The following is a 23955-nucleotide window of genomic DNA, read 5'->3' as shown; positions in this document are numbered from 1 at the left end:
AGGATTCAATAACGAGAGGTCACACTTTCAAGGTGAGAGGTGGAAAGTTTAAGGGGGATACGCGCGGCAAGTACTTCACACAGAGGGTGGTGGGCGTTTGGAACACGTTGCCAACAGAGGTGGTAGAGGCAGGCATGGTAGATTCATTTAAGATGCGTCTGGACAAATGCATGAATAGGTGGGGAGCAGAGGGATACAAATGCTTAGGAATTGACCGACAGGCTTAGACAGTACATTTGGATCGACTCAGGCTTGGAGGGCCTGGGCTTTAAATTTTCTTTGTTCTCTGAAGGATATTTTGACAAGTAATTATCACCCATCTTAATTAACTTTTATATGTAGAGGCATGACAGAATGATAGTTGTTGTTTTCCCTCCAGGAAACACTAGTGTACTGTGATTAATATGGCATATCTCAATATTTGTTAACCATACACCAGTTAGAATAAATGGATTAAACACTGTAGCATGCTTTAGCTCCAGAATAAAGCCATTAAGGCTTCATGTAATTACCAAAAGGAAATGAACACTTTGGAGAGGGTGCAGAGAAGGGTACAAAACAGTTTATTTCTTTTACCATAATTCCTAAAATCGAAGCAAAAACATTATTTTCATTCCTTTAAATTTACTTGCACGCTTTATTTACAGACATACCTGCATATTGCTCCCAAATGCAGATTCCCATGGTTGGTATGACAATTGTAATTTGTTGAAGAGTAAAACAGCACAACTCTTCTCATTTGGAATAGCTGTGGACCAACAGTTAAGAAGGTATTACTACTTTGATGAATGATTGATTGATTATTGAGCACTGAAAGGGACATTGCACCTTATTTAATTCTAGGTTCCTCCTTTTGAATAGATTGGACTTTCAACAGAGACTGTTTAGGGCATTTTAAATACTACCATTTCCTTACTTATTTGATGCATTAGCCAGTGGAAAATCTGAGCAAGTCATTATTCTCAACTAAGCAGAAGTTGTACATGGGGACCCTTTGGAATTTCCATTGCAGGGAAAGGAATGGAATGGTCTTAAAAAATTGAAGATTCCACTACGCAATTCTTCTACACCTGGAACACTTTAAAGTCTCCATTTAAAGGAGCATTGAGGGTTCTGAGAATTCAAAGAGTTACTCAGGCAAAATACATAGTCTAATTGCGGAGTAAGCTTTCAATAGAATTCATACTTATTCCACAGTGCCAAATAAGTCTTCCCCCAGATCTGGACCAAACAGCTCATTAGAGACTTGACCCCTTGCCCCCACTGTTGGACCCAAACCTGATACCTACTCTCTCCACTAGACCTGATTTCTCACACCCACCCCCTTATACCTTAAACCCACTTAACATCCTATTTATGCCATCCTTATGTCTCCTCAGCTAGCACCCTACCCAATACCCATCCAACATCTTAAAGCAGCTGCCAGGACCAATAAATGTCAGAATACAGCAGCTGATTGCAGTGAAAAGAGAAAATGACTTGCCTACTCCCAACAGTTGTGCTCTGAAAAAAAATTGCCAGAATACAAGTATAGCTCTACATTTCTGAAAGAAACCTGATTGGAATCTTCTCTCAGAAACGTGGAGCTCCATTCTTTCTTGGAAAAAAAGGGTCAATGTGGCAACTTACAAGAGATTACCACTTCTAGAAAATCCAGCCCATTATGTTCTGGTGATTTCCTACCTCATGTTGAGTGAATGCTGTAATTGCATGACACTAAAGATGCTAAAAATATATTCTCATAGTTGGCAACAAGATAATCACATGTAATTCAGAAGGAAACAGGACATAGCTTTTAGGAAAAGTCCACCAGAGATCTGTGTTGCTGTTTTCTAGTCTAAAACCTACAGGATCTGGATATAAATTGAGAGAATTCCAAGAAAAATATTTAATAATGAGATCTATAATGTACAGTAAAATTTCCCTAATTTCTAGACTATCACATAATCTGTACTTACACAAGATGTCAAATAGATTTCTAACTCCCCTGTTGGGGTCAAAGAAAGAGATCCTATGGAACTATTTCAAGATGAATAGAGGATTTACTTGGTGCCTTGACCAATAATTAACTCTCAACCAATACAACCAAAAACAGAATAATGCTCTTGTACACTGTGGAATCACACTACATGCAAGCCAGTTGCTAAGTTTCTCTAGAAACATTAGTGATGACACAATGAAAGGTGCTTCAATGATGACCCCAGCACATCCTAAAGGTTATCAAAGATGTTTCGGTATGAAAACCTTGTAGACTGATTTTATAAATGGATGTCACTATAATGCAGATTAAAGAAACAGACTATATAATCTACAAATTATGAGATTATTATTGACAATGGCATCTAGCTACAGCTTCTTTGCTACATAGGTTTCTACATACAATTCAGATGGTAAAAATGTTATGAATCAGATGTGTTTCTCTCAGTTTACCCACATTATAACTGCAACATTGGAGATAGCACGAATATTTTGGGGCAGAAGACAAAAAAAACCACACACTTATAAGTGAAGCTTTATTTCACAATAGAAAACCAATACGCTACAGTGTCATTTCTTATCAAGATTTTACTAGTGGGCTTTCATTTTATTCCAATACCTGAATATATGCTATGGTTGTGCAACTTCCAGAATGCTCTAGAAGCACAAGTAAACAAGTTACAAAATAACATGGATAGCTCAAAGTTACATTAAGGTGGTATTGGTTTTTGTACAGAGAGTAACACATAGCATATAGTACAAAAAAACCCTCAAAGTTGAGAAACAAAATGGGGCTGTAACAAAGCTTATAGAGCCTCAAAACCTCTGATGGAGGAGCTCTGTGCTTTTTGTCATTAATTGCTTTAACTATGCCAGAAGTATAATTAGACCTTTGCTTGGGCCAATGTTTTCTTCATCTGCAGTCAAAATAGATGACTCAAAGCTCTGATACTTTTTCAGTTTATTTCAAATAAATATGCCAAGTTTTGAAACTCTTAGCAATTGTTACAGCCCAAAACTTTTTAAATTCTCCGACTGTTGCAACAATCTACACTTATTTTTAAACTTTATGACAGAAGCCCACATCACCACATCATTAAATTAAAAACAAAAAAACCGTAAAATACTAGATTCGCTTAAAATGGTTTCAGACATTGTAGCAGCATCACCAGTAATATTCCACAGCTGAATCATTTGGGATTAATTCCCTTCACGAGATATTGTTGTGTTTTACAAAGTGCCAAAATCACAGGACTCCAGCAGCAAGTTATATTGCTTCCATAAAGCTTTAATTACAACACAAAACATACACACAAATTACTTGCAAGTCAGGACAGCGGATGCCAGAACCATCCTGGCACATTTCCTCTACTGACCCAATCCTATGATAGGAAGTCTTTTTTCTTTTAAAAATGCCTCTTAATGTGACTGCATACAAGTGCATGTATTCTTTTGTCGAATCCTGTAGTGCAGACAGAAGCCCATTTGCTGCTTTTAAAAATCCTTCACGCTAGAATGCATTTTTACAGAAGGAAACGGTGCAAATGTGTTGAGGATGCAGGAAGCATGCTATTAACTGAGCGATATTTGGATTTAATTACATAGCTTCAGTACTCGGCTGCATATTCTGTGCCATGAAGACCCCTGCACAGTAATGTGAACTCCTTAACAATGTCCTTTACACGCCTTTTATTCACTCGGTCTCTGTAAAACAGCAAAAGTGAAACTTACAGTTTTTCATTTAACGATATTATACTAATAGCACAGGTCCATTAATTTATTATATATTAACCTCCTTGTGGTTGCACAAATTATTATTACAAGTTTTACTTTCTTGTCACAACTTTCAATTTTTCATTAAATTTTAATTGCGACATTGGATGTTGGCAATGCCTAAACTTGTGTAAAGTTAAGCTTATATACACTATTTATAAGGGTATACCTGTTAAACCTCTTTACTAAATACGAAGTTTCATTCCAATTACACAAGGTGGTGATGTTTCATATTGCCTATTCAGCTAGCTTCAGCTTAGTTCTGCCATTTTGCATAGAGACCAATTACGGTGCTTAAAAGGAAAGCCTCTAATGCTCACATTTTAGTTTGATGCCTTAAATGTGATCAGCAGATTCCCTCTGCCCCTTTTTTTGAGAAATAACAAAAAAAGATGTTATAGCCGCCTTCTCCCGAAAGTATTCATCAGTCTCACTTGGAGCCTTGAACTAGCATTTTAATTGATATTTCTGCTCAATTTTAACATATTTTGCTCAGGTTGACACATTTCCACAGACATACTAAATGAAATTGTTAACTGACTCAACACAAATACAGCCAATTTGTTCAGAATAATGTCAGGAAACAAAATTTTCAAATTTTTCAATCTCGTTTGCTCCCATAATGTACATTAAGCTTCAGTCTACACAGGATTTCAGGTTTCCATTCATGTGGCCAGCAAAATCCATGCTTCACCACAAGCAATGCGTCAAGTCAAATATTCTATGAAAATGACATTACATAAATTGTTACCAAATGATTTTCTAATAATGCCCTGCGTGAATGCTGCTCAGAACAGAAACAAAACAGGTCTGATTTCTGATACAGGCAAAGGGTTTTGGCAACTTGAATCTAGTTCTCAAAAAGCATTGTGGACTGTCCAATGTCATTAAACATGGTACCAAATTGCAGGAAAGTAACACTTTGGTTCAAACATATTGGAGTCAGAAATGAGGCACACTTGTACAAACAAAAACTGCACTCACAACTGACCTCTGTGCAAGGAATGTGATTTACAACAAACCTTGCAGTTACATAGCATCTTCAATGCAGTAAAAATCCAAGGCGCTTCATAAAAGTGTTATCAAACAACTTAACACCAAGCCACATAAGGAGGGCTTGTGTGTTAAAGATGGCTCTAAAGGGTTGAGAGAAGCTTGGACTTTTATGGAGTTTAGGGCCTTGACAGCTGACAACACAGTCATCAATGGTGGAGTGATTAAAATCAGGCATGCTGAAGGGGCCAGAATTAGAGCAGTGCAGTTATCATAGAAGTTTGTCACTGGATTAGTGGTGCTGGAAGAGCACAGCAGTTCAGGCAGCATCCAAGTAGCTTCGAAACGTCGATTTCGAAGCTACTTGGATGCTGCCTGAACTGCTGTGCTCTTCCAGCACCACTAATCCAGAGTCTGGTTTCCAGCATCTGCAGTCATTGTTTTTACCTCATAGAAGTTTGTCAGCCTGGAGTAGGTAACAGAGATACGAAGCAACATAGTCATGGAGGAATTAACAAATAAATGAGAAAGGTCAGATTTAATTAAAAATGCAAACTTTGCCTCCATATCTTACATGTTTCTAAGGAAGGACCTTCACCAAATCTGAGTCAAAGGACTGGGCAGGTTAATGACATTGTGAACTGGCATCTCATGTTGACCACATGTACGGCAGCTTACACATGGTACTGACATTGCCTTATCCAGTACAACAATGATATTCTTCAAACTAAAGAGGAGAAGTGGTGGCAAGCATCCAGGAGATGAACAGACTGATATTTAAATAATTGTTTGGTAAATAACTTGAACATTGCTAAAAGGAGACAAAAATCAAAGCTTTCATCTTGCACTCATCAGAACTACAGCCCAAGAACAGACTTGAAACAGACACATCATTTTATAAAGCATGAAAAGGGGGTGCTGCCTTGTTAAATCTTAATGACACAGAGATGCAGCAAGAATATTTAAACTGCCAATTTTCATTCTCAGACCAGCCAGGTAGATTCCATTTGTATGTACATGACACCTTTTACATAAGCTAAAAAGGTCATGGAACAGCCAAACTCTGCTATATCCCATGACAACACCTTGACCAATCAGAATCTATTTGTTTGTCTAAGAATTGAGATTGACAATTAACTGTTCTTGCTGTATCTCTGTGCCAATATGGCCCAACCAATCAGCACCTTTTTCTCGTGCTGTATAAAACAGTGCCCTTTTTTCTCCAGCCTGTATCTTGCATCCTTGTTCTGATCAGAGAGAGATGAAAGGCTTTAAATTCTTTTCTGTTTTAACAATGTTTAAGATTGACATTTATCACAACATAGAAAAAATAAATACTGTATCTTTTTAAATGCAATTACAAAAAGGGGAACTGATGTTTTGATGCATTATGCAGTTGAAAAACAGTAAGTCCAACAGATTCTCAATTTTTTGTTATACTTTATTCTTATCAGATGGCTCAAGAGAAAATTGCTTTTTGGTTTCTAATAAAATTCATCATTTTCCCTGAAATTGCATAATTTTATTATATCTCCTTTTGGTAAAAAATCATGAGAAATATTGAAACAGTTTTCTCTCCATTAGTATTGTTGAAACTAATAAATAAAAGGAATATATAAAAAGCAGGTGAAAGGTATTGGGAAACAGTCCCCTAATATTTAGTACATGAAAGCAATGCTTAATTTTGATAATAGTTAGCTTGGTTTATGCTTCCTAAGACCTGGGATGCTACTTCCAGCAGAGGTGCAAAATGTGCAACTCCGGTTGGGAGCTCCTATTCTCCACAGTAGCAATGGTACTCTGAAGTGAAGGTGTAGGTGGAACAGACCTGGGATAGGATCTGACACAACAAGAGGACTGTTCTTGGTCCGGTGGACAAAGCCTAAAGAAGTAAGGTCTGATGCCGATTTCTGCTACCAAACCAGTGAAATGGTAGGTGGAAACGAAATTGTTGCCAATTCGCCAACTATACCCTACGCCTGGTGTCTCAGCTGTAACTACTCATTCACACACCTCCATATCCCTTCTCTGACAAATCCTCTCACATGCACACGGGGTTTCATCAATTTTCAAGCTTCAAAATTTGGGTCACTGTGGCAAAAGGTTTGGGTAGTTCTGTATTCTGAAGAAGTATACCTTAAAATTTGTTGACTAAATGTTTCTTTTTGTCCTTGTGTAAGGCGACTTGATGGAAAATTCTGTTGCTGCATCACTTCTTTTAACCAAATGCTTAAATAGGTAAAACAGTGTTTGTTCAAAGCAAACAGTATATCGGCAAAATGATCCATCAGACTCCTGGGGGCCTGTCCACCAATAGCCTAGCAAACATAAGAAATGAAGTTAATTTTATCAGTGGAAGCAAAAATCAGAACTTCCATTAAAAAGCATGGCAATAGATTAGAGCTCACATTTAATTTGTAACTGATCATTGCAACAGTATTTGGAATACATTAAAAAGGCACAGATGTGACAATACACTACAGTAAATAATTTGACAGGAAAATATAAAACTATGCTATGCACTGGGAAGGGAGATGGCAAACATTATTAAAACTATCAAGGCTACAGAATTTTTAAAAAAAACTTGTGATGTCATGACAGGTGCTTTAGCAGCAGTTTTGAAAAAAAAAGACTAACTTATATAGCATCTTTCATGGCCACTTTTGACATTATGAGGTAAGTGCAATTACTCTTTAGTGTAGGAAACATGGCAAATAATTGTTGCAAAGTGAGCTTCCACAAACAACAGTGTGCTAATAACCAGATAATCTGATTTTGTGATGCTGATTGAGGAATAGATACTAGCTATAGCTTCATTGACAAGACAGACATATTTATTGCCTTTACACTGGACGCCCTTTAGAAAGGGATGCTAGGCCATTTTTCTGAACTAGGAGTCTAAGCAGTGGAAGTATTTTCACATTTTTCTGAAACTGTCATGGATCATCAGTGCAGCATTCTCTCAGTATGACACTGGAGTATCAGTCATGATTTTTGATCTCAAATTCCGGAATAGCACTTTTTCAGCCTGGAATCTCAAGAGTCAGGGGCAACAATCTACCAATTGAGCCACTTGGTATTTTCCCCATCCTTAAAGGCAAACACATAATTACAAAAAAGTATTATCTACTGATCTCAAAACAGTTGCTTGCTACTGTTTGTTTGGGGAATTTTTTTGTGCTTTCGTGTAAAGATCAAAAGGTTCATGTATAGATTAAAAGTTCATGCTTGATAAGCATTCAATGAACAAAAGACCAACCTTCTCAATAAAAAAAGGAATCCATGTGCTTTGTTCTGGTGAAAAGTGTAAACTTTAAGAATAATCAAATGCTGATCATATGGTCTACTGTTAGCTCATTGTACCTTGTCATTTCCATAGAAATTAATTCTGGAGATGTGGGCATTACTAGTAAGACATATTTATTGCCTTTACACTCAACGCCCTTTAGAAAGGGATGCTAGGTCATTTTTCTGAACTATGAGTCAAAGCAGTGGAAGTATTTTCACAAAGCTAGAAAATAGGGAATTCCATGATGTTGTCTCAGCATGTTGATGAAGTAAAAATATATTCCCATGCATCAACTGCCTTTCTCCATTTATGATATAGGTCACAAGTTTGTAAAAAAAAAAGTCTTCAAAGGTTGCTGGAATATCTCCTATAGATACAATGTAGCCATTGTATGTGATACTATAATGATAACATTGAATTCAGATTGTTTTGTTCTAGATGGTGTTGAACTTCACAAATGCCATAGTAACTACATCCATCCAACAGCTAGACAGCATTCCATCAATTGAGAGATTTGTAACCAGAAGAAAATAGTAAAATTGGTGAATGAGACACATGGTCTGACTTGCTTTGTATAGTTCAAAATGGATGACCAGTATTACCAGTACATTCATTTCCAAGTATTACTATTTTTTTAAAAAGGTATTTCCACCTTCTAGGTAGGTGGCAGAGAGCCATACAGAAGGCTGTGAGTGTGCTACTTCCTGCAAAATGCAAAACAGTGGCCTGTTCTAGTGGCCATGTCATTTAAGGTGAATTTTCCTGCTGAGATTTTGTTTACCGGTGGGAGGCTTGCTGATGATAATACAGCTGAAGTGGAGGTGGTTGGACTTTCTGTTACTGATAATTACCTGATACCTGTGTGGCACACATGCGATTTTTATATATCAGCCCAACCACAGATTTTACTCTCAGACAGCCTAACTGTGAGAAATTGTGTATCAAGCTGAACACAGTACAATTGTAAATTGACAGCTCAATTTCAGGGTGATGAATGGAAAATCATGGTCAAAAGGGACCACAGAGAACACTAGGCATCAATTTAAACCCTTCCCATAACAATGTACTGAGATTGAAATGATAGACTTCCAGTGGTCACATTCACCTTCCTTTGTGCATGTTTGATTTTACATACTGGGGAGTTGAGCCACTGATCGGTATTGACCCATTTTAGTAAGATTTCTTGGTGTCATATTGGCACACACTGAACGCATACAACTTGGTTTATCCACTCTTCTCTTAAAAGATGCAGAGATATTTGCCTCAACTACATCCCATGGAAAAGTATTGTATGCTCATATAACTCATATGTATCGTCATTGCTCATTACCTTTCTTTGCAAATTCAAGGATCATTTTGCCTGATTATCTGTTGTCACCAATATTTCTACCACGGGAAATAATCCCTGTTCTTTATCAAAACTCTTCATGTTTGTAAAGCTACTTCAGTGGAAATAATATAAGTACAAAACTCTCCAAATAACTATATTTTATACCTCTGGCATCATCATGGTGAATGCCCATGCTACTAACCTACTGATAAACAATAATTAACTAATTGTCAGGTCAGTCATTCTGATCCATGTTGGTACCATTTTAATCAATTGACCACACTGAAGTACACTGTTTTTCATGGCTACTTACTTCTAGAATTGCTTGTAACAAGAGTTTTCCATTTTCATGGACAACTAAGCCAATAGGCTGTACTTCCCGACAACGTGGCAGCAGCTCACTCTAACAGAGGAAATAAAGAAAACAAATAAAGTTCACTGATAACTGATTTTCTTTCAATGACTGGCAGCATTGTGAAATGATGTCATTGCAAACTGATTGTGAATGTATTTCATGTTCTTATGTTGAGAGTCATCCTAAACACAAATGATTCACTCCATTCAATGTATTGCGACCACTTTATACTACTCAATAAAGATAATCTGTTAGAATTATGAGGTTTAAATGTTAGGATGGCTTAAATAAGCTTGACTTTAAGACAAATACAATGAAAGCAGTCACGTGAGCCATTCTTGACAAGCAAGTTTGAGTGCTCGGATTGTTCGAATTTGATGGAGCCAGATTGCCTTAGAATGTGTTTGCACAGGCAGATAATAGACAATAGGTGCAGGAGTAGGCCATTCTGGCCTTCGAGCCTGCACCACCATTCAATATGATCATGGCTGATCATCCTCAATCAGTATCCTGTTCCTGCCTTATCTCCATAACCCTTGATTCCACTATCCTTGAGAGCTCTATCCAACTCTTTCTTAAATGAATCCAGAGACTGGGCCTCCACTGCCCTCTGGGGCAGAGCATTCCACACAGCCACTACTCTCTGGGTGAAGAAGTTTCTCCTCATCTCTGACTAAATGGTCTACCCCGTATTTTTAAGCGGTGTCCTCTGGTTCGGCACTCACCCATCAGCGGAAACATGTTTCCTGCTTCCAGAGTGTCCAATCCTTTAATAATCTTATGTCTCAATCAGATCCCCTCTCAGTCTTCTAAACTCAAGGGTATACAAGCCCAGTCGCTCCAGTCTTTCAGCGTAAGGTGATCCCGCCATTCCAGGAATTGACCTCGTGAACCTACGCTGCACGCCCTCAATAGCCAGAATGTCCTTCCTCAAATTTGGAGACCAGAACTGCACACAATCCTCCAGGTGTTGTCTCACCAGGGCCCTGTACAGCTGCAGAAGAACCTCTTTGCTTCTATACTCAATCCCTCTTGTTATGAAGGCCAGCATGCTATTAGCCTTCTTCACTACCTGCTGTACCTGCATGCTTACCTTCATTGACTGGTGTACAAGAACACCCAGATCTCTCTGTACTGCCCCTTTACCTAAATTGATTCCATTTAGGTAGTAATCTGCCTTCCTGTTCTTGCCACCAAAGCGGATAACCATACATTTATCCACATTAAACTGCATCTGCCATGCATCTGACCACTCACCTAACCTGTCCAAGTCACCCTGTAATCTCCTAACATCCTCCTCACATTTCACCCTGCCACCCAGCTTAGTATCATCAGCAAATTTGCTAATGTTATTACTAATACCATCTTCTACATCATTAATATATATTGTAAAAAGCTGTGGTCCCAGCATTGATCCCTGCGGTACCCCACTGGTCACTGCCTGCCATTCCGAAATGGAGCAGTTCATCACTACTCTTTGTTTCCTGTCAGCCAACCAACTTGCAATCCAAGTTAGTATTTTGCCCCCAATACCATGCACCCTAATTTTGCTCACTAACCTCCTATGTGGGACTTTATCAAAAGCTTTCTGAAAGTCCAGGTACACTACATCCACTGGATCTCCCTCGTCCATCTTCCGAGTTACATCCTCAAAAAATTCCAGAAGATTACTCAAGCATGATTTCCCCTTCATAAATCCATGCCGACTCTGACCTATCCTGTTACAACTATCCAGCTGTGTCGCAATTTCATCCTTTATAATAGACTCCAGCATCTTTCCCACCACTGAGGTCAGACTAACTGGTCTATAATTTCCTGCTTTCTCTCTCCCACCTTTCTTAAAAAGTGGTACAACATTAGCCACCCTCCAATCCGCAGGAACTGATCCCGAATCTATCAAACGCTGGAAAATAACCACCAATGCATTCACGATTTCTCGAGCCACCTCCTTCAGTACCCTGGGATGTAGACCATCAGGCCCCGGGGACTTATCAACCTTCAGACCGAACAGTCTCTCCAACACCAATTCCTGGCAAAAATAAATTCCCTTAAGTTCAGGTCCTTCAGCCACTGTTACCTGAGGGAGATTGCTTGTGTCTTCCCCAGTGAACACAGATCTGAAGTACCAATTCAATTCTTCTGCCATTTCTTTGTTCCCCATAATATATTCCCCTGTTTCTGTCTTCAAGGGCCCAATTTTAGTCTTAACCATTTTTTTGCCTTTCACATACCTAAAAAAAGCTTTCCTATCCTCCTTTATATATTTGGCCAGTTTACCTTCGTACCTCATTTTTTCTCTGCGTATTTCCTTCTTACTAATCCTCTGTTGTTCTTTAAAAGCTTCCCAGTCCTCTGTTTTCCCACTTATCTTTGCTATGTTATACTTTTTCTCTTTTAACTTTATATGTTTCTTAACTTCCCTTGCCAGCCACGGCCACCCATGTCTCCTCCTAGGATCGATCTTCCTTTTTGGAATGAAATGATCCTGCATCATACACAGAAATATCAGCCATTGTTCCTCCACTGTCATCCCTGCTAAGGTATTGCACCATTGAACTTTAGCCAGCTCCTCCCTCATAGCTCCATAGTTCCCGTTATTCAACTGAAATATTGTCACTTCCGATTGTACCCTCTCCCTCTCAAATTGCAGATTCAAGTTTATTGTATTATGTTCACTACTTCCCAATGGCTCCTTCACTTCGAGGTCCCTGATCAATTCTGGTTCGTTGCACAATACCAGATCCAGAATTGCCTTCTCCATGGTAGGCTCCAGCAATAGCTGTTCTAAGAATCCATCTCAGAGACATTCCACAAAGTCTCCTTCTTGAGGTCCAATACCATCCTGATTCTCCCAGTCTATCTGCATGTTGAAATCCCCCATAACAACTGTAGTAACATCTTTGCGACAGGCCAATTTCAGCTCCTGATTCAACTTACACCCGACATCCAGACTACTGTTCGGGGGCCTGTAGATAACTTCCAAGAGGGTCTTTTTACCCTTAGAATTTCGCAGCTCTATCCATACTGACTCTACATCCCCTGATTCTAGGTCCCTCCGCGCAAGGGACTGAATATCATCCCTTACCAACATGGCCACCCCACCCCCCTGCCTGTCAGTCTGTCACTGTCTCCCACAGTAGGTAGTCTATTTTTAGAGAGGAGAATGCTAGATTGTTAATAGGTGCTTATTTCCAAAGATAGAGAGAGTTCTGCTTTCAAAAACAGCTCATCAGCATTCTACCTGGATACAAAGCCCATTGTGATTCACAATGTCATGGAGATGGCCCTGGAGGGGAATAGGGTCTAAAACATGCCCAAGAACCCTCAGACAAAATCAGACTGTCCAGAACCTGAGAGTGGGACACCAGCAGGAGGCTGAATGTTTTGAAGGGCTTTTGCCCGAAATGTCGATTTTCCTGCTCCTTGGATGCTGCCTGACCTGCTGTGCTTTTCCAGCACCACTCTAATCTAAACTCTGGTTTCCAGCATCTGCAGTCCTCACTTCTGCCTAGCTGATTTTAACCTTACTGCGAATCCTCTTGCAAGGATGCATACCTTAAAGTAGTTCTCCTCCTCTCTCCACAAGAATCTCAGCGAGTCTCTCTCTTTCACTGCAACCCCCAGGTCATCTCCTCTGTCCCTCCATTCCTGAAGAAGGGCTTTTGCCTGAAATGTCGAATTTCCTGCTCCTCGGATACTGCCTGACCTGCTGTGCTTTTCCAGCACCACTCTAATCTAAACTCTGGTTTCCAGCATCTGCATTCCTCACTTCAGCCTGCCTGAATGTTTGTGGTTCACTACTCAGGCTCAGATGTAGAAAGACCAATTTTGAGTGTTAAATGACACTGGAAGATTTGCCTATCTTTAGGTAGAAGGAAACATCTCCAGGAAAATATGCATCGTGAAATATAATTTTAGATTATTTCAGACTAGCTCCAGAAGATCTGAATGTCTACATTAGGGACAGTAGAGCATATCTAATAGTGGGATTTTTCAGTTGTGTAATAAGTTCTAGCGTGTAGTTAAAAGTACAAGTTACCAAGAAAAGTAGCATTTAATGGGGCTTTTAATCTGTTTGTTGCAGTGAATATAAAAAAAATCCTTGTGTAATCCATATTAATTGGAAGTTTGATTTTTATTAAAATTATAAGTATGATGGGGATAAAATATAAAGTAAAAATGGACAATGTGTCTATACGTAGTAATTTCTAAAATACTCAAGAATGCACACTTTAAATAAAAACAGTAATCAGGAGTAGAATTCAAGATCAAAGGATATTCCTAGTGTAATCATGGTATAGGAAATGGCCAGGTTGCAAACAATTTCCGTTCTGGAATCCATTTGTAAATCAATTTGAAATCGAGTTGGAACACAATGCAGGACAATATAAAATAGTCATTCAGAAGTATAGGAAATGTTTGTATGTCGCAACTTTAAAATTACACCCATGAATGGGATCACATTTGTAAGTATGAGCACTTGTTAGTCATATGTTCATAGATCAGTTATTCCTTGTATTTGATTTTAATTTCCACTGATTTTCTCCAGTACTCTCAAACCAAAATATTTTGAAGCTTGTACTCCATCGATAAGCAAATAGCTGTAAAATCTTAACTGGAAATGGGACATGTTCACTGTGAAGTTGGCATTTGTACACTGCTACAGTAAGAGTCACCTCTGAATAATATTGTACATTTATTATCTTAGAATATTTAATGTGTATATATAATAATTAAAGCAGGATATTAATTGAGTAGTTTCCATCTCAGTTGCAAATTTAGTAAAAGATAAAACGAAAGTGCTGAATTAATTTAAAATAACATCCATTAGCAAATTGCCATAAAATTTTATGTTATAACATGATTATCATGACTCTATGCTTCAAAGGTATGACCTTAATATACAATGTAGAAACAATCACGAGTACAGAATAATGATAATCTATGATTATAAAAAAAGGTAATTTTGAAAGGCAAAAGGTCCATTTGTCAAAGTTTCCCAATTGATCTATGATTAACTTCACACTTTGAATAACCACAATATCTTGTGATCACGCATAAGCCTGCCTTTTCACTAGTATTAGCCAAAGAACATACTTCACAGTTAGATTACTTACAGTGTGGAAACAAGCTCTTCGGCCCAACAAGTCCACACCGACCCTTCGAAGAGCAACCCATCCAGACCCATTCCCCTACATTTACCCCTTCACCTAACACTACTGGGCAATTTAGCATGGCCAATTCACCTAACCTGCACATTTTTGGACTGTGGGAGGAAACCAGAGCACCCGGAGGAAACCCACGCAGACACAGGGAGAATGTGCAAACTCCACGCAGACAGTTGCCTGAGGCGGGAATTGAACCCAGGTCTCTGGCGCTGTGAGGCAGCAGTGCTAACCACTGTGCCACCATGCCACATTGATACATTACAATACGAAGATTTTCTATTAAAACTGTTGCTGAGCGACTTCCTGGATGTTGGAGCACTAAGCTGTACTATATACTGTAGAAGTGGTTCAATCCCTTAACCTGAGCAGATAAAAACTGGAAAATGACATAGCCAAAGTTTCCACTTCTGAAACTGCATTTGTAGATATATCCCCAGGTTTTGCTGAGATTACTCCTCGCAATCAAACAGTAGCCCACTAATCAAGCTCACAGAAAAATTAACTAGTTGAGTTTTGCTAATTAAAGCCTAGATACTAAAATGAATTAAAAAGTAAATGTTTTAGAATGAAAAAGAGCTAAATGTTGAAAGAAATAATCTCAGTTTTTTTTATATTTTATTGATCTGTTATCACATTTGTGCTAGTAATGCTATCATACTTTTTCAGTTATGAACATGCAGTCTTGTAAGAAAAGCATGTACCAACAAAATGAGGTACAATGTAATGCTTGTAGATATAATTGGACTAAGTTACTGGAACTAAATTTACTAAATGCAATAAAAACAAAATGCTGGAGTTAATCAATAGGTCCCCTCACATTTGTGGAAGGAGAAACAAAATTAATGGAGTCAGATTATCTTGGAAGGTATTTGCATTTAGTACACAGGCTGATGCCACTGTTTCCTAAAGTGTATGCATGTTTTAGACCCTACCCCTTTCAAAGCCCATCTTCATAGTCCAGCCATATTTGATGAAGTAGTAACAAAATTAATATTTCAACTCAATGATCTTTCATCAGAACTGGGACAACTTAGAAATTTTAAGTTGGCCCAATGAAGAATAAGAACACACATGTCTGTGATGGGGTAGCTGATGAGACACTTAAGTGATGCAAGAGTTAGTGGGCACGCCAAAGGATATGGTAACAAGACAAATAAAGAAACAAAACATAGGACCAGAGGTGGTGTGAATGGCAGAATAATGAACAATAGCCAAAACAGAAGCAAAATCAAGATTAAAATCGGACACATGCAAATAAACAAAAACAAAATGGGGAGTATTTTGATCTAAAATGGTTGAATAATATTTTCTCACTTATAAACAGGCAACACTAAATGAAGTGACAGCACAACGAAAAGAATACTTACAAAGAAGGCACACGTTGCTTTCACTGTTGGGGCTTCTGGAAATTTCAAAGATATGACTCCTTGGATAAAAACCAGATTAATTGTAGGTCAGTTATCAACTCCTGCACTGACACACACAGCGACACACATGCCAACAGCACAATGAAAGCCAATAAAAGATTCTTCCTTCTTTGCAAGGTTATGCAGTTTATTCCTGCTTTAACTTTGCTATAACAGTAATTTTGTATTTCAGATCAGTTCTAAGTACATTTGAGCCTAGATGTGACAGCTCATGAGCAATAAGATTTTCTTCATTTTGAATTACTGATTGAAAGCTGAAACTCAATGGAATGCACTAACTAAATTACCTATATCCTCCCCACTTGTAGATTTGCTCCACAGTTAGGCCTTTACACAGCTTATTTGTGATTTTAAGCTCATGCATGGCCAGTGTAATTGTTAACAAGCAAATAAATGCGTTTTGTGACAAGTCTCAGGAACAGAAAACATTTCTTTTCCAAATTAAAAAGAGGAAATGCAAAAGTAAATATTCAGCAGGTCAACCAGCATTTGTGGTGAGTAAACATAAAACTTTGTTTCTCTCCACAGTATTGCCCCCTAACATTCAATAGCACTGCCACTGCTGAATCCCTCCCTATCAACATTTGGTAATTACCACTGACCAGAAACTGAACTGGACGAGCTAAATAAATGCTGTAGCTACAAAAGCTGATTCGAGCAGATTACTCTATGGCAAGTAACTCAACTCTACACTTCACATTATCTGTTCACCAACCATAAGTTGAGAGTGTAATAGAAAACTCTCCATCTGCCTGGATGAGTGCAGCTCCAAGAACATTCAAGTGACTTGACAAATTCCAGGACAGAGTCAGAAACTGCTGGAAAAACTCAGCAGGTCTGGCAGCATCAATGAAGAAAACCACAGTTAATGTTTCGGATCCAAGGACCCTTCTTCAAAACTGACTGGGCTTGTATGCGCATCTGCAGTCCTCACTTTCTCCTGGGCTTGTATACACTAGAGTTTAGAAGGATGAGAGGGGATCTGATTGAGACATAAGATTATTAAAGGATTGGACACTGTGGAGGCAGGAAGCAGGTTTCCTCTGATGGGCCAGTCCAGAACCAAAAAGGACACAGTTTAAAAATAAGGGGTAGGCCATTTAGAATAGAGTTGAGAAGAAATTGCTTCAACCAGAGTGGTGGATATATGGAATGCTCTGCCCCAGAAGGCAGTGGAGGCCAAGTCTCTGGATACTTTCAAGAAAGAGATGGATAGAGCTCTTAAAGATAGTGGAATCAAGGGTTATGGGGTTAAGGTAGGAACAGGATACTGATTGTGGATGATCAGCCGTGATCATGATGAATGGTGGTGCTGGCTCAAAGGGCCAAATGGCCTACTCTTGCACCCATTGTCAATTCACTGTAGCTAGGAAAAGACAATAGACAATAGGCGCCAGAATAGGCCATTCTGCCCTTCGAGCCTGCACCACCATTCAATATGATCATGGCTGATCATCCATAATCAGTATCCTGTTCCTGCCTTATCTCCATAACCCTAGACTCCACAATCCTTGAGAGCTCTATCCAACTCTTTCTAAAATGAATCCAGAGACTGGGCCTCCACTGCCCTCTGGGGTAAGCATTCCACACAGCCACCACTCTCTGGTGAAGTTGTTTCTCCTCATCTCTGTCCTGAATGGTCTACCCCTATTTTTAAGCTGTGTCCTCTGGTTCAACACTCACCCATCAGCGGAAATATGCTTCCTGCCTCCAGAATGTCCAATCCTTTAACAACCTTATATGTCTCAATCAGATCCCCCCTCAGTCTTCTAAACTCAAGGTTGGTATATATGCTAAAGATGTAGCAGAGGGAGGGGGAAGGAGCAAATGAGGGGGGGAAATGGAGCCCAGAGGAAGAGAAAAACAGTTGGGCATGCAAAGGAATGGGTAAATGTCAGCCTGGGAGAATGAATAGCTGTTAATGGGGGAACCATTAGTAGCTAACAATGGGTTGTTAGTGGTAGCACCCCACGTGATGACAAGGCCTGGTGTGAGTGGGTTTGAGGAAAGGAAATGGCAAAAGGTGCTCAAACCCTAAAATTATTGAACTCTATATTCAGTCCAGAAAGAAGTTGTTCTTCCTGCTTGCTCTGAGCTTTGCTGTAGCAGTGTTGCAACCACATTGTAAGCAGGCAACCGAAGCTCTGGGTCATTTTTTGGGTAGAATGTACATTCTTTGAAAAGCAGTTACCCTGTCTGTGCTTTGTCTCCCAAATGTAGAGAGGGACCATATTGCAAGCAGTGAAAACAATAGACTAAATTGAGTGAAGTGCAGGTAAACCGCTGCTTTACCTAGATGAGGTGTCTGGAGCCTTAGATAGTGAAGAGGGAGGAAATAAACTGTCAGGTGTTACACCTTCTATGATTGCAGGGAAGATATCATACAGATGTGGGGAGCTGCTGTGATTGGAGGAGGAGTAGATCAAGTTGTACTGGAGGGAACAGTTCATGCAGAAGACTGGCATGGGAGGGGAGGAGTGTGTGTATCTGGAATATATACCAATCTTTTCCTAGCATCAATCAAACAGTTCTGAAGAAGGGTCACTTGACTTGAAACATTAACTCTGACTTCTCTTCATGGATGCTGCCATTCTTGCTGAGTTTTTCCAGCGATGTTTGAATTCGGTTTCTGATTTGCAGCATCCCCAGTTCTTTGATCATTTCTTGTTTAGCAACCAGGACAAAGCCGCCTGCTTAATTGACACCACGTCCACAAACATTCACTCTTTCAAATCACTGACAGTCAGTGGCAACAATGTCTCCCACCTACAGGATGCACTGCAGTGATTTACTGGTGCTCCACTAACAGCATCTTCCAAACTTGTGGCTTCCATCTCCTAGCAGGAGAAGGAGGAAGATGCAAGTTCCCCTCCAAGCTACAGATCATCCCAATTTGGAAACATATCATATTCCATCACCATTGCTGGGTTAAAATCCTGGAACTCCTTTCCTAACAGAATGATGGATGCCTATACCACCACATTCTGCAAGGGAATCAAGAATGGGCAATAGATGGTGGTTCAGCCCAAGTCTACATCTCATGAATGGAAATTAGAAACAAAACACAAGAATAGTCACATGGCCCCTTAAGCCTGCTATGTCATTCAACAAAATCACAACTGATCTTGGGGTCAACACCACTTTCCTGTCTGACCTGATGAAGTTAAACAAGATGTATAACTTGCCCTTAAATTTGTTCAGTGACACACTCTCCACAGTTCTTTGGGTTATGAATTCCAAAGATTGACAACCTTCAAAGAAAAAAATCCTCACCTCAATTTTAAGGGATCAACTCCTCACAATTCTAGATTTCCCAAAAAGGGAGTCCTCCTCTCTATCTACTCTTGCAGAAACTTCGAATTCTTCAGTAAGTTGACCACTGAATTTTCTCAACTCCAAAGAATTATTTCCTCAAAGCAATGCCTCCATTTCAATTCTGTCTTTACAGTCTCCACGCAAGAACATCCCTGCTCAAATAAAGGAGACTAAGACTATACATAGTACTCTGGATGCCTCATTAATGCCTTCCACTGCTGTAACAAGACTTCCTGACTGTGATTCTCCTTACAATAAGGATTAACATCCCGTTTTCCTACTTTTTCTTTGCTGTAACTTCTTGTGTTTGAGATCATCCTGGTTATTCTATACCGCCATGATGTGGCTTGCTGATGTTGGACTGGAGTGGACAAGGTCAGAAGTCAAATGACACCAGGTTATGGTTCCAACAGGTTTATTTTAAATCACAAGCTTTTCAAGCATTGCCCCTTTGTTAGGTGAAATGAGACAGAAGTTCACAGGCACAGAATTTAGGCAAAGAGATCAAAAGATCGTACAAAGTAGAGTGCTGACAGGCTGAATAATAGGTGTCTGCAGGTGATCAAGAGTGTCAGATGGTGGGAGTAAAGTGTCAACAGCTGAGTAACTAACGAAGGAATGACCTATAATCCAATTAAGTGTTGCAGAGAGATAACCACAAAAAAATTAAAAATCACCAGAATAATTATATTATAGGTCATCCTTTACTTATTATTCAGCTGTTGACACTTCACTCAAACTGACACTCGATCCCCTGCAGAGACTATTATTCAGCCTGTCAACACTCCACTTTGCAGGATATTTTAATCTCTCTGCCTATAACTTCTGTGCCTGTGTACCTCCCTTTCATTCACCTGATGAAGGGGCAAAGCTGCAAAAGCTTGTGATTTCAAATAAACCTGCTGAGACTATAACCTAGTGTCATCTGACCGCTGACACTGTACTGCAGCGTTCTATAATCTCTAGATTGACATAAAATCCTGTTTTTTTATTCCTCCAATAGGAAAAGGCATAACCTCTAATTTTCTCAGATTATATTGCATTTGCCAATTGGTGTCCCATTCACTTAACCACTTCTCACCTATCTTTCTGCTGTCAGCAAGTGTGGTTACCACATGCTCAATGCCTTCATTCAAATCATTAAAACTGACTGCAAATAGTTGGAGGCTCCAACACTAGGCTGCACGGCACACCACTCAGATCATTCTTCCAACATGAGAGTGACCCATTTATTACAATTCTGCTTTCTTTTGCTAGGCAATCTTTATACCATGCTAATATACTATCCACAACATCATGAGGTCTTTCTCATGTAGCAACTTCAATGTGGTGTCGTCAAATACCTTTTGGAAATACAAAACTCAATTGAGTTCTCATTCGTCCATCCTGCACATTCTATCACTCAAAGAACTCCAATAAGTTTGTTAAGTAGGATTTCCTTTTCAGAAAATGATAACCGTGCTTTTTTATATTAAAATTGGTCTAAGTATTTTGTTAATATTTCATTCACAATGGACTCCAGCATTTTATCCAAAGACAAACGTTAAGTTAATAAGAAGGTTGTTTTTCGATACTGAGGAGCATGTGCAGTGCATTCAGGAGATGCTTTTACAAGTGCCAGTGCATGAAATTTATTGAAAAGTGACTGCATGTGCATCTTGATCACTGAGCTGGCTGCCAATATGAAAATTTCTTCTTCTGTACATGTGCATTCCAGGTGGAATATCAAACCTCTGTGCATGCATGACTCAAGACTCGCACATGTGCGATCAGCTTGTCTGGTATTGACAAACACTGCCTATTAGAAGGCTTTAGTTGGTGCCAGAAAGATGGTATACTACCACAGGTGAGCAGGCTAAGTGCAGTGTCATGGCAGTTGGTTTATGCCAATTGTTCTCTACATGAGGAATTCCTCATTTGGCTGAGATGCTTAGAAGAAACATGTATAGAGGTTGGTCATTTTTATTTAGGGAGAGAGAAAATGCATAAACATTTTGTTGCTGTTGTAAATTGTTAGGCACTTAGTAGCCAGGTAGCATTATTGCTGACCCAACAAACATTGATCAATATGCCTTCTCAGTTAGAAAATGATGCATAGAGTGGAGAAAATACAACAATAGGAATCTAAAGTAATAGCTCTTACAAAGAATGAGCATGGGCAGAAATGGCTGAATGTTTTACTTTTAAGCTTTCATAATTCTATACATGAATAGTTCATTATAGAATGAGTAGTAAGCAGCTTTTTCTAAGTATTTCCAGCCATGATTGCAGGGATTTTTTTTCTAAAAATATATCTGTCTAAAATTCATTGACAAGATGTGGGCATTATTGCCGAGGCCAGCACTTAGTGTAGTTACATAACATGGCCTCCCACTTCTCAGACAGTTGCAACATCCAAGATGATTTGCTTCTATTCTGGACTTGTGGGTTCTCAGCTAATTAAACAGTCCAATGCTGGATCTGCACAAAGATACATAAAAGAATAATCGGGTAGGTGGGAAGCACATTCCTTCCACTGTTTGCATCGGATCTTTACCTAGACCTGTTTGATACTCAAGTTGGAATTTTCATAAATGCTTCTTCTCCAGTTTTGGCTGTCTTGGACAAATAAATTCTTTTCAGTCAGTAGAGACATTTTATTTTTCCAGGGGTGTCTTTATGACTTTGAAGTGTTATATCTGCCATCCTGGTAACTTCTACCATGGGGTTTTAGGTAAAAAGCTCCAGTCTTTTCAGATATGCAGATGATGTGATCTGCCCAATTCAGCTGAGAGAACCATGATATTGAAGCAGTAATCCTGCTATTAGATTCGCAGGGTTTTGTGGAGGCAACACAAGCAATATTTTGAGGGATTTGAGATTGTAGATCGTTCCTGTCTCTGATGCACATGGACAGGCAGCACACATGGGTTTGATACAGGGTTTAAGATCTTTGACATCATACACTCAGCTAAAGATATTGCTGGCACACTGGAGAGATGGATGAATTTTATTATCAATGTCTACCCTTGCTGTTTAAAAAAAAATTCTTAAATGTATGAGAATTAGGTTCATTATGACCAGGCTATTTTGACTCAAAACCAGCATCGACTTACTGTTAGCCAATAGGACTGAGCAGTTCCTTCCTCAATAGATATATGGGAACACTACCTGATATATGGGAACACAATCACCTACAAGATCCCTTCTAAGCCACTCACTATCCTGACTTGTAAAAAGATAATCGTTCCTTCACTATCGCTGGATCAAAATCCTGGAATTCCCTACCGAAGAGCATTATGAATTACCTACAACACATGGACTGCAACAGTTCAGAGTGGCAGCTCATCACCACCCTCTCAAAGACAACCAGGGATGGGCAATAAAATGCTGGCCAACCAGTGATGGTCATATCTCATGAGTGAATAAGAAACCCTGCACCAAATGCCCAGTAGCAGAGTCCACGTCTGGTAAGATGAGAGACTCCATCATCAAGGTGGGAACATTCATGAAGCCAGCTGTTCCCAATCATTGTTGGCCACTAATTACGATTGGAAGCAAAAATTATATCATGTAAATCTTCATCTACCTTTGGTTGCTGAGGTACAGATTTATGCAACTAGATTGTTATAAGGTCTAACTGAACATTGTGCTGTGTTTCGAAGATCAATTACTCAGATCAATTGTTACTGTTTTAATAATTTGCCTTCATTAAATGTTTTGAGTTTATGGAATAAAATATAGATAAATTGGAAACCATTTTTGAACTTGAAGCTTTCTTTCGATTTTTTCTTGCCTGAAAATCACAGGACATGGAATTAGCTTATGGGCACAGATTATGTTGCATTTACAAATATATTGCAATGGACAATACGGAAGAGATAAAAAGTTGTGGCCAATCCATGGTCATGATTGAAAGACTATAGAATCTCTGGAAAACTTCCGCTCATGGATGAGCACAGAACTCAAAAAGGATACAGAAGCAGCAGAGAAAAGCAGGATTTGTACAATACAGAAATCTAAAGAGCTGTGACGCATTTGAATTCCAACAAAACTATTAGGCATTCCCTCTAAATTATGCATTTTACTTGACAGCTTCCAAATTTATGAAATGCTACACCACAATTTGCAGGTGTTATTAAACAGGAGGACCAAATATCACCATACAAAAATATAAAGACTAAGTTTAAAGGCTAGTTATGATATCAAATATGTTAAATATTTCTATTACTTACCACATTGAAACAGGGCCTTCACATCACAGTTCTCTGCCAAAAACAAATCAGGCTTCCTTTTGAGAGCCTAGGAATTAGATACAAAGCTTTGTTAAAAAAGTTAATAAGTGTCTA

At 39.0% G+C, this 23955-nt stretch overlaps 1 protein-coding gene across 1 annotated transcript in view; it reads right to left on the bottom strand.

The window, feature by feature from the left end:
* Positions 1-2499: 2499 nt before the first annotated feature.
* The window catches only part of ipo13b (importin 13b), a 208565-nt gene continuing 187109 nt past the window's right edge, over positions 2500-23955 (bottom strand). Inside the window, exons 16-20 of the mRNA XM_072573267.1 lie at positions 23842-23908; positions 16253-16311; positions 9676-9765; positions 6880-7061; positions 2500-3681 (exon numbers count right to left, since the gene is read on the bottom strand). Coding sequence (XP_072429368.1) covers positions 3585-3681; positions 6880-7061; positions 9676-9765; positions 16253-16311; positions 23842-23908 — 495 coding nt within the window. The 3' untranslated portion in view covers positions 2500-3584. The remainder of the gene's footprint in view (positions 3682-6879; positions 7062-9675; positions 9766-16252; positions 16312-23841; positions 23909-23955) is intronic.

This window comes from Chiloscyllium punctatum, chromosome 7, assembly GCF_047496795.1.
Source record: "Chiloscyllium punctatum isolate Juve2018m chromosome 7, sChiPun1.3, whole genome shotgun sequence".
In the NCBI taxonomy this organism is placed as follows: domain Eukaryota; kingdom Metazoa; phylum Chordata; class Chondrichthyes; order Orectolobiformes; family Hemiscylliidae; genus Chiloscyllium; species Chiloscyllium punctatum.
The sequence above is the reverse complement of the archived record's forward strand: the minus strand, read 5'-3'. Positions and strand labels throughout refer to the sequence as shown.